The sequence below is a fragment of the Periplaneta americana genome, chromosome 13 (assembly GCF_040183065.1).
Source record: "Periplaneta americana isolate PAMFEO1 chromosome 13, P.americana_PAMFEO1_priV1, whole genome shotgun sequence".
In the NCBI taxonomy this organism is placed as follows: domain Eukaryota; kingdom Metazoa; phylum Arthropoda; class Insecta; order Blattodea; family Blattidae; genus Periplaneta; species Periplaneta americana.
Window position 1 is genome coordinate 138,067,166 of NC_091129.1, and position 12,265 is coordinate 138,079,430.

Below are 12,265 nucleotides of genomic sequence, written 5' to 3' on the forward strand. Positions count from 1 at the left end.
CAGGCTGTGGCTGATACCAATGAGCTTTTTATTCGTGGTTTTACAAAAGAGGGCAAGCATCTTCATTTGTGGGTTTCGTCAATCCCTTGTGGCACGTATTAAAATGGAGCTCGTACTATTTATATCCTGAAGGGAAGGATGAATCCATAGCGCCGCGCCACGTCCATTATGGTGTACTAACTACGCTAACCGCCGGATAGCAGTATTCTCACCCACACAAGTTGACTGTGCTAAGGTTCGCTGTGTATATTTAATCTCTCACGTTCACTGAACACACAGTTGTCAAACATGCGGATTATTATAAATGAACATTTTTCTTTTTGTGTTTTAATGGCAACTAATTATCATAATTATGTAGCGCTAGTATTTCTATGTAGACCCTAAATACATATTCTAGTCTTCGTCATGTAGATGCTCAACAAATATAAATATCAACGAATCACCTAATTACATACATAGAACCTACATAGTGTTCTACCCAAGAGCAGGTCTTTAACTGCAAATCCACCATTCTCCAATCTTAACTATTTTCTGCTTTCCTCTTAGTCTTTGTATATGATCAATATACTATATCTTAATGTCTTCTATAATTTGATATCTTCTTCTGCTCCGAACTCTTCTGTCCCGAACTCTTCTCCCGTTCACCATTCTTTACAGTTCATCCTTCAGTAGGCAGTTTCTTCTCAGCCAGTGACCCAACCAATTCCTTTTCCTCTTCCTGATCAGTTTCAACATCATTCTTCTTCACCCACTTTTTGCAGCACAGCTTCATTTCTTATTCTGTCTGTCCACTTCACACGTTCCATTCTTCTCAAAATATCCACATTTCAAATGCTTCTAGCCACTTTCCTTCACTTCGTCGTAATGTAATGTACAAGTCTCAGTAAATGTTTTACAGAGTTTAACACAAAATTTAATGTTACCTCTATGCTCTGCACTGTATTACACGTCTTCACTAAACGAAGCGGAAATCTGCACTGTATTACACGCCTTCACTAAACGAAGCGGAAATCTGCACTGTATTACACGCCTTCACTAAACGAAGCGGAAATCTGCACTGTATTACACGCCTTCACTAAACGAAGCGGAAATCTGCACTGTATTACACGCCTTCACTAAACGAAGCGGAAATCTGCACTGTATTACACGCCTTCACTAAACGAAGCGGAAATCTGCACTGTATTACACGCCTTCACTAAACGAAGCGGAAATCTGCACTGTATTACACGCCTTCACTAAACGAAGCGGAAATCTGCACTGTATTACACGCCTTCACTAAACGAAGCGGAAATCTGCACTGTATTACACGCCTTCACTAAACGAAGCGGAAATCTGCACTGTATTACACGCCTTCACTAAACGAAGCGGAAATCTGCACTGTATTACACGCCTTCACTAAACGAAGCGGAAATCTGCACTGTATTACACGCCTTCACTAAACGAAGCGGAAATCTGCACTGTGTTACACGCCTTCACTAAACGAAGCGGAAATCTGCACTGTATTTCACGCCTTCATTAAACGAAGCGGAAATCTGCACTGTATTTCACGCCTTCATTAAACGAAGCGGAAAGCTGCACTGTATTACACGCCTTCACTAAACGAAGCGGAAATCTGCACTGTATTACACGCCTTCACTAAACGAAGCGGAAATCTGCACTGTATTACACGCCTTCACTAAACGAAGCGGAAATCTGCACTGTATTTCACGCCTTCATTAAACGAAGCGGAAATCTGCACTGTATTTCACGCCTTCATTAAACGAAGCGGAAAGCTGCACTGTATTTCACGCCTTCATTAAACGAAGCGGAAAGCTGCACTGTATTACACGCCTTCACTAAACGAAGCGGAAATCTGCACTGTATTACACGCCTTCACTAAACGAAGCGGAAATCTGCACTGTATTTCACGCCTTCATTAAACGAAGCGGAAATCTGCACTGTATTACACGCCTTCACTAAACGAAGCGGAAATCTGCACTGTATTACACGCCTTCACTAAACGAAGCGGAAATCTGCACTGTATTTCACGCCTTCATTAAACGAAGCGGAAATCTGCACTGTATTTCACGCCTTCATTAAACCAAGCGGAAAGCTGCACTGTATTACACGCCTTCACTAAACGAAGCGGAAATCTGCACTGTATTACACGCCTTCACTAAACGAAGCGGAAATCTGCACTGTATTACACGCCTTCACTAAACGAAGCGGAAATCTGCACTGTATTTCACGCCTTCATTAAACGAAGCGGAAATCTGCACTGTATTTCACGCCTTCATTAAACGAAGCGGAAAGCTGCACTGTATTTATATTAGTTTCCGGCTACGTTAATCTTCCCAATCCTCATGCGAAGCTACACTGAGTATATACGCCTGGAGAGAAGGTCACATACCACACGGACAAGGCAGAGAAGTTGCCTATACGGCATGGCGTTGCCACAAGAAGTTCCGGTACTTTCTGACTGTACTCTAGTAATAACTTTACTCGTACTTAGCAGTGCCATGTTCACCGCTGTGGACTAACAGCACGTCTGACCGTGAAACGAGCGGGCCCGGGTTCAAATCCTGGTTGGGGCAAGTTAGCTGGTTGAGGTTTTCTTCCCGAGGTTTTCCCCTGAACAAACTGAAGTAGAATTGTTGGATAACTTTCGGCGTTGGATCGCGCATTCATTTCGCCAAAAAATTACACTTCTCCTCTTTCATCATAGTCTCAGTTTCTTTCATAGGTTGCGGCTTAGACCGATATAGAGTCGCCTGCGGGCTGCCGCCGGACTTGGACCCGCGGATATGTGGTCATTCGTTGTTGGTGGTAGTGTTATGCACCATGGGCTCTCCACTGGGCTCATGGTAACTCGTGGGACCGAGGTTGAGGTACCGCGGGGGGATCTGTAAGGCGGAAGGCCTTAAAGCATGCACACCTTTCCACCTCGGGCAGTACAATGGGTCTACCCGAGCGGCCTGCATGTGAGGACAGTCCCAGTCCGTGCCTGCCCCTAAAGGGGAATAATAGATAGATAGTAGTGCCATAATTTCAGTGCTAGATTATTTTTTATAATAACCAATTTTAATTGAAAAATATTTCACATTTCAGACATAAACTAAGTTACTGTTGCGAGAACTGTGAAAAAATAGTTCTTGATTTTTCGTGCCATCCTAATCATTCCACTATTCTTGTATATAACCCGTGTTATTTCATAATTTTCGAACAACGGTTTATATTTTAGAGTTTATGAAGAAATTGCATCATTCGGTAATATTATGTATGGCAGGTGGGCTTTTTGTCTTGACATCCTCGAAGGAAAGTGGTGAAATTCTAACTTAAAACATATTTAGATAGGGGAACATGGGGCAGGACGGGATAGTTAATGTTTGAATGTTTTTATTTGATATCAAATAATGTAAATGTATGGGTTTTATGACATATATGCTTTTATTACACTGTAAACTATTAAAAAAATATGCACTTCGAGTGAAATCCGGTTATTATAACCTTAAAATTAATTATTTTTCCGAAATGTGTATTTTGCCCCGTTCTGCCCCACGTATGGGGCAAAATGGGGTATCTATTTTTTTTTAATAATTAAATGGCAAAAGTGACAAAAATTATATACTGAAAGTGTGAATACTACAACATTTTACAAGTTTACTTGAGAAAAAGTCATTCACAAAATACGCAAATGTGCGTGGCATCCTCGTCTTCAGTGTCTACTCCTGCACAACAATTGTGAGCCAATTCAGACATGATACGCATCTAATCCAACCTTCTTCTGACAACAGAACAAAGACCCCATTACAGGAGGAGAAATTTAATTAAATATGACGTGGGGTAGGACGGGGTACTGCCCTGTTATGCCCCACCCCGTTTTGCCCCATAGTCACAATTTCTAAGTTATGAGGTATTTCCAGGAAAAATAACGCACGAAATTTAAGAAAGTTTCGGAATTAAAAGCCAGGTAAGCACTCTATAATATGACATTAAAATAGATTATCTAAATAAATCTCATTTCTACTTTCGTGTGACAAGAGAACACTTTAAAGTTGCAAATGAATGATACCATATGATGCAGCAACCGAATAACATACAACATATGCAAGGAATGGCAGTAAGTGCTGTGTGATGATATATTTACATGAGTTGACGAAGTTCTAAAAAAAAATTAGGTAGATTGCACTACTTGTTGGGAAGATAGAGGCTATACCCCGTCCTGCCCCCTTCCCCGTCCTGCCCCATTATTCCCTACATAACAAAACTTTACCACGCCATTCACTTTCAGACATGGTAGGTCATTTCGAAAATATATAGACATATTAGTTGAACCTAAATATTTCACATCTGCTGCTTTACTACACAGTACAAATTATGGTCCACGTCTATATAATTCGATAATAAAATTTCATCCAGAATTGACTACTTTAAGCAATGAAATTTTCAGATCCAGAATTAAAAAATTTATATGCCAGACTTCCCTGTGTATATATATTATGTACCATGTATTGTAAAACAAGTTTATTTCTATCCTAAGTGTATTTTTCTATTTTATCTTGGTTACTATATCAACATGACCTGCACTAATTATACTACTAATAATAATTTAATATTAATCCACCAATCTAAACATCGTCTCTTTTTTCGCTCAGTTATTATTAGTATTATTATTTACTAATTTTATTACAATCTTTATGTGAGCTTTTTTCTTAAGTATTTTGTCTACAAAGTATGTGTATCTATGTAACGGAACTGTCCCCGAACACGAGCTTTGTTCTTTCGGGATATTTTAATGTAACGTTTTTATGTATATGTTATTATTAAATAAAATCTAAATCTAAAAAAAATATTAATTTTCGTAATGGTAATTATTACTACTCTGTTTTAACTAATATTTGAATTAATACAAGTAATCTTGAAGATCCTGTAAATTTAGGTATTACACACGAGCTTTGTGGTTGCATAAAGTTTTGGAAAACCCGACTTATGTTTTATGGTGCCTTAAAATGATAAATTGATGTATTTGCACTTTGAAGGTCTGAAGCAGAGACGCAGTATGCCAAGAGTCTCAGCAAGCTGTCGGGAAAGCTTCTAAAGGCCTCCAAGGATTCCGTTGGTACCGTAAACCAGGCATGGCAGCGTGCGGGCACGCAAATGGAGGCGCAAAGCGAGATTCACAGGTAAGAATTAATTGACCCTAGCTAGTCTTATGGCAGCCATAATTTAAGCAACACACAAGTGTTAATTAAGTTTAACACCTCTAAAGTTACTATTTTAAGGTAGGTCTACTTTAAAGTAAAAAAGTGATATTAAATTACACAAACGTTCTCCATTTCAATGGGAATTAAATATTCTTACAAGCCTTCAGTGTCTGTAAGAACATATGTTATATATGCTTAATGTCTACGGAAACTTTAATTTTTTAACAATTCATGTATATTATGTCTTCAAGTTTTAGAACAGTTATCTGAAGCTTTTGATTGTAAACATTATATAGATAATTTCTGACATATGTGCCTGTAAAAGGTATCCCCGTAACATGCCATGAAGGCACTTGGGGGCATGGAGGTAGAGCCCCATGCTTTCCATGACCTCGGCACTAGAATGAGGTGGTGTGGTCGGCACCACGCTCTGACCGCCCTTTACCCCCGGGAAAGACCCGGTACTCAATTTTATAGAAGGCTGAGTGAACCTTGGGGCCGTTCTGAAAGTTTGGCAACGAGAAAAAAATCCTGTGACCACCTGGGATCGAACCCCGGACCTTCCAGTCCGTAGCCAGCTGCTCTACCAACTGAGCTACCCGGCCGCCGACATATGTGCCTGTACCTAATTATTTTAATGCATACGATTTTAATTTGAAATTTTATTTTGGCCAATAAAATATTTTATTCGAGAAGAAAATCATTACACATTATTTTAAGTAGGCCTACCGGTAGTATGTAATTTTGTGTTATTGACTCGTAGGAACTGAATATGAAGAAAATCCGCCGAGAACTTTAAGAGAAATCACAGACAGGCAAACTGTAGGCAAAAACTATCTTCTTGTATGATATGAATTTCAATGGAAATTGAAACCAATATTTCCCAGATCACAATATGTCTCTTTACCCATTTTGTGTGTAATGAGGAAATAAAAATGTAACACTGTATTCATATAGATGTTTGCATTATGTACGATACTGAGGTATCCTATAATGCCATAATGTTCCCATGGAATTCCATTAAAATTAAGTTCACTGGTTCAGTTAAAATACATGAGTCATTCAAAATTGTTCGATAGAGTACAGCTCAGTGGAACGAAACACAATTATTGGTTCAGTGAAAACTTCTCTTTTGTCCTTTCGAACTCATTTGAGACATTTTTTAGCGTATTACTCGTTGCGGTAGAGAAAAATTATTATTATTATTATTATTATTATTATTATTATTATTATTATTATTATTATTATTATTATTATTATTATTGAATAACTCTTCTCGGGTTCTCAGCCAGGTGAGTTGGAGATTAGCTTCCAAGCTTTCGATGGCTAGCTCTGTCATCTTCTTCAGGGAATGAGACAATGAGATTCCCTGAAGAAGATGGCAGAGCTAGCCATCGAAATCTTGGAAGCTAATCTCCAACTCACCTGGCTGAGAACCCGGGAAGAGTTATTCTACATCAAACGCCGGGAAAGCCTCAAGTCATACATTATTATTATTATTCTCCATTACCATCATGATTGATATCATTATCATCCTGTCGAGTGTTAGGCCTATGAAGACATGTTACTGTCTCTACATTACAGAATCCTTCCATCTTTAGAAGAATTTTCCTAAGTTTCTTTCCGCTTTCGATTGACAATTCTGCATTAATTTAGGCCATCTTCCAGAATCCATTCTTAATGCTGAATTACGAACCAAAAGGGAAAAGAAATTTAGGATTCTTAAAAAGATGAAAGGATTGTGTAATAGAATGCATTTGTGGATAACATTAAAATTTGTTTAATTACATTATGCTTTCATTCTTGTATAACAAGCGTCGTTAAATGATATCCATTTGTGATTGAGTAATGATATAACTCGGCACATTTATACTCTAATTGGTATCTGTAATAAATATCACTTGGTCATTCAAGCTTACTTCCATGTAAGCCAAATATTACCAATCTACTGACAAGTTTGGCCGGGGTGTGTGCAGGGCATTTGCTACAGCGTTAAGCGAAGAGGTGGTAAAGCCACTCCGGCAGCTGGTGGAGGCCCAGCATCGGATCCGGAAGTCGGTGGAAGCAGCTGTGGACAAGACGGGAAAGAGCCTGGGTGAATGGAGGTCTGCAGAAAGCAAGAGCAAAAAGCAGAGCTTTCTTTGTGCGAGGGAAAACGAGAAACTGCAGGACGCTATGCTGGACGTGAGGCTTGGGCGGGCGTCCTCCACCACACACCTACACCTGGCAGGCACGGGGCAGCAGCAGGCCAGCAAGGACAAGGAGAGTGCGAAGGTAGGCCTGCCAACTCAGTCTGCTTTTTAAATTTATTAGTACCAAGATGATTATTTCATTTTAGTGACTAGGCAGAAGAAGTGACAGTTGGACATAATGACAAATAATCTCACTGCTTTACCATGGATGAATATATATTTATTTATATATATTTATTTTTATTTTACTTTCTGCATGGAGTGGTAGAGATAGAAACAGCAACAAGCCGTGAATTGCGTTTCAGATTATACAAGGGTGGATGTGAAATAATCTACCCCTGCAGATTGTTTCCATTCATAGATTTCAAAAAGGCATATGACTCGGTTAAGAGAGAAGTTTTATATGATATTCTTATTGAATTTGGTATTCCCAAGAAACTAGTTCGACTAATTAAAAGGCGTTTCAGTGAAACGTACAGCAGAGTTCGTATAGGTCAGTTTCTGTCAGATGCGTTTCCAGTTCACTGTGGGCTTAAGCAAGAAGATGCACTATCACCTTTACTTTTTAACTTTGCTCTAGAGTATGCCATTAGGAAAGTCCAGGATAACAGAGAGGGTTCGGAATTGAACGGGTTACATCAGCTGCTTGTCTATGCGGATGACGTGAATGTTAGGAGAAGATCCACAAACGATTAGGGAAAACAAGGGAATTTTACTGGAAGCAAGTAAAAAGATAGGTTTGGAAGTAAATCCCGAAAAGACAAAGTATATGATTATGTCTCGTGACGAGAATATTGTACGAAATGGAAATATAAAAATTGGAAATTTATCTTTTGAAGAGGTGGAGAAGTTCAAATATCTTGGAGCAACAGTAACAAATATAAATGATATTCGGGAGGAAATTAAACACAGAATAAATAAGGGAAATGCCTGTTATTATTCTGTTGAGAAGCTTTTATCATCCAGTCTGCTGTCAAAAAATCTGAAAGTTAGAATTTATAAAACAGTTATATTACCGGTTGTTCGTTATGGTTGTGAAACTTGGACTCTCACTTTGAGAGAGAAACATAGGTTAAGGGTGTTTGAGAATAAGGTGCTTGGGAAAACATTTGGAGCTAAGAGGGATGAAGGTACAGGAGAATGGAGGAAGTTACACAACACAGAACTGCACGCCTTGTATTCTTCACCTGACATAATTAGGAACATTAAATCCAGACGTTTGAGATGGGCAGGGCATGTAGCACGTATGGGCGAATCCAGAAATGCATATAGAGTGTTAGTTGGGAGGCCGGAGGGAAAAAGACCTTTAGGGAAGCCGAGACGTAGATGAGAAGATAATATTAAAATTGATTTGAGGGAGGTGGGATATGATAGAGAATGGATTAATCTTGCTCAGGATAGGGACCAATGGCAGGCTTATGTGAGGGCGGCAATGAACCTCCGGGTTCCTTAAAAGCCAGTAAGTGAGTAAATGTTTAACACCCTCTTATTCAATAACTATCGCGAGTAGGATCGTGAGTTTTGTCTAAATCGATAGGAAATCTAATAAAGAATCATTTATTTCTCTGGCGTATTTCAATATCGTGAACAGTTTTCGTGTAATTTTAATTTAAAAACCACTAATTTCAAGCCACTGAATTATGCTACCATGTAGCAGAGACAGAGACGGGGAGACAGACCTGAGTTCGTTGACCTCTTACATCTGTATTACGAGAAGAAAGAGGACTGTATTAGCTGCGATGTTGCCAGACCACTGAACTTAATTGTCTAATTAACCGTGCATATAATCACAAAACGTAATACAGGTTTTCTATTCATTTCAGTGTACCCTATCGTTCCTTTCAATCTGCAGGATTATTTCACTTTCACCTTGTATGTGGTGCAAATTAAATGAAGATAGAACGAACTACTGCGTGTTCAGTTCAAAGTGTGTCATGGCTCGCTGTATGCCGTCATGTGGCTAGCCGATGAGCCTAGAGAAATCAATCTTCCTTCATTTCCGCAGAAGCGTATTACCTATATTCCAGAGAAGTTGCCTAGCAAGTACGGCGTTCATTCTGAAGAGTACTTACCGATACGCACGGTAACGTCGGTAGTGGCAGGAATGTGAACTGTTTGGAAACACGTACTGAGGTGAGTTTTTTTCTTACTGTCGGGATATGGGAAGAGGGTTAAGACTATCACTTACGTACAGTATTTGTTTGACATTAACTTGAATGCTCAACATGGACACGGAGCATTTGATTTGTGTTGTGGAATGTTGCCGTACGCAACCGTTGATAACAAATACCCTGCGTACGACTTGTCCACGCAAAACACAGCTCGAAAGAGGTTATGGTAGCACACAGACCGTACAGGCAACCATCTGTTGCTACGACGTTCAAGTTGTACCGTACACGTTCTCAAGTTCAGATTGAACGCCTTGATTAATAGGCAACTTCTCTGACATAAAACTTGAAACTCGCTTCAAATCGCTGACTCACAACAGTGACGTCATGACACTTTGAAATGAACACCCAGTATAGTCTATAAGCTGAATTTTGTTTTTTACATAAAATTAATAGACTGCTTAATTTGTTAATTAAGAATAAATGTTGGACCACCGAACTGCAAGGTCGTAGTTAACAAAGTTCACTCTCGTTCAGTTTGATACAATTTGAGTTCAGACTGTTTTGTCATTGGAAACTACATAATCAAACAACACATGCGGGAATGGTTATCCTTACATGCAGCAAAATATTATCCATCATTAGTGCTTACACTTATACGTATATGCCTTTTAAGGATGCAGTTGGAAATAAAACAGAAAATAAGCAACTGATTAACTAGCGCATTTACTCGTGTTAATTATGTAAGTCTGTGCGGCTTACAGCTGTTTCAGTGCTTCATCACACCATCCTCTGAGCCTACTAAATCCCGGCGTCATCTCGAACTTCTCTGCCTGTTGTGTGGGTGCGTTTGATTGTTGAAAAGTGTTGAAAAGTGGAGTCAAATAGTGTGTGTGTACTGAAATTGATCTGTATGTTGAGAATTTGATCAGGGTGGGTTGTATATACAACCCAAGAACCAGAAACTCAACACACTAAAACAATATGAAATATACAAACACACTAAAACACACCCTGATCAAATTCTCAACACACAGATCAATTTCAGTACACACACACTATTTGACTCCACTTTTCAACACTTTTCAACAATCAAACGCACCACACAACAGGCAGAGAAGTTCGAGATGACGCCGGGATCTAGTAGCCTCTGAGGATGGTGTGATGGAGCACCGAAACAGATGTAAGCCGCACAGACTTATATAATTAAAACGAGTAAGTCCGCTAGTTAATCAATTACTTATATTCAAGTGTTAAAAGTAGTGTACGCAAGATTCAAAATGGATTAGAAAATAAGTATTTCCCCACTTTAACCTGTGCGCAATATCAAGGTAAAGACTTCAAAATCAAAAGTAACAATGTGTCAGTACCGAATGTTTTTGTTTGCAGCTGGAGTCAAAGCGACGGAAAGCAGAAGAGGCTGTGAAAAAGGCGGATGTGGAGTATTATACATTCAGCATGAGGGCCGAGCGTGCAAGGTGAGTAAATGTGCACAAAGGCTTCATAACTGAAACACCTAGCAATAACCCATTACTAGGATTAGGAGTTCGTACTATAAAAACTTCTACAATGTACATGCAACTATGCCATTAAAAAGTATAAAATATGTCCAAAACATGCATTAAAATTTCATAAAATATAGCATTGCACCTTCTAGTGTTGAGAAGTAGTTGTGCTTGCCTCCACATTTAAAGTAAGGGGATGAATTATAGTTTATAACTACCTAAACTGTAAATTTGTATCTGTTGACTCTCAAGATATTCATATAACGAGGAAAGACTCTTTCGACGTCACAGGATGTTACTGATGCGTACTTAAAAGACGATAATTGCTCCACAGAGAGAAGCAAGTCTTTATGTACGTATATCCAAAGATTTTCCTTCGAGAATATCGTAAATTTTGCAAATCTATTGATTTCCAGAATTTGACATGCTCTGCACTACCTAGGATGGACATTAAATTGGATATGGTACCACAATAGTAATATAGCCTACGTTACAAGAGCGGTATGTTGACGTTTTCATGGTCGAGGAATAGATTGAAAAAGCGAAACGTAGTTGAGCTTTTTTAATTTCCGAGAAAATGAAAACAAACATACCGCTCGTGTATCGTACATTATTTTGTGCGAAGATCGTTTATTACATACCTGAAACACGAATTTCTAATTAGTTGCAATGAAATCTCCATGTTGGTTTCTGTTTAATGACGGCAACTTCGGAAAACCAAAATATCTTTCTTCAACATTGTTGCTATAAAATGTTTTCTGTGTTTACTATACTCCAGCAGGCCGTGATATACGTCTATCTTTTTTTTCCCCTAGTCTATAAATGCGAACTTAAAACAAACGGTAAGGTTATGTAATGATTTATTTTTCATTTTAATATTTTAACAATATTATTTATATAACATATTGCAGTAATAACATCCGCATCTGGAATCTTGTTGATTTTTTCACGGCTTCCTTAATGTTACTTGTATCAGGAATGCAATAAGTTTTGTGGAATAGTAGACTTTACTTAATTTTTGCAAATATTTAAAAACAATAATTAACATTGCAATTTAGGTGAAATTGCAGTGGTAAGTTTCCAATTTATAATTATTACTATGTTAAACGTCTCTAAAAATAATATGTAAAAGCCTAAAGCAGTAAAATGAATGTCGCGCTTAAGCGGTAAGAAGAGGGAAATTGTTATGTGTGTTACGTTGGGGATACTGAATGTGGTATTTCACACTTACCGCGTATTGGTTGGGTGCGGAAAACAAGCAAATACGCACAATCTCG

At 38.6% G+C, this 12,265-nt stretch overlaps 1 protein-coding gene across 3 annotated transcripts in view; it reads left to right on the top strand.

Moving 5' to 3' along the window:
• Nost (Nostrin) overlaps positions 1–12,265 on the top strand; it is a 227,041-nt gene that overhangs the window by 200,691 nt on the left and 14,085 nt on the right. For all 3 annotated transcript variants that reach the window (XM_069844338.1, XM_069844337.1, XM_069844339.1), the window contains 3 exons: positions 5,019–5,162; positions 7,160–7,457; positions 10,873–10,961. In XM_069844338.1, the coding sequence (XP_069700439.1) occupies positions 5,019–5,162; positions 7,160–7,457; positions 10,873–10,961 (531 nt within the window). The remainder of the gene's footprint in view (positions 1–5,018; positions 5,163–7,159; positions 7,458–10,872; positions 10,962–12,265) is intronic.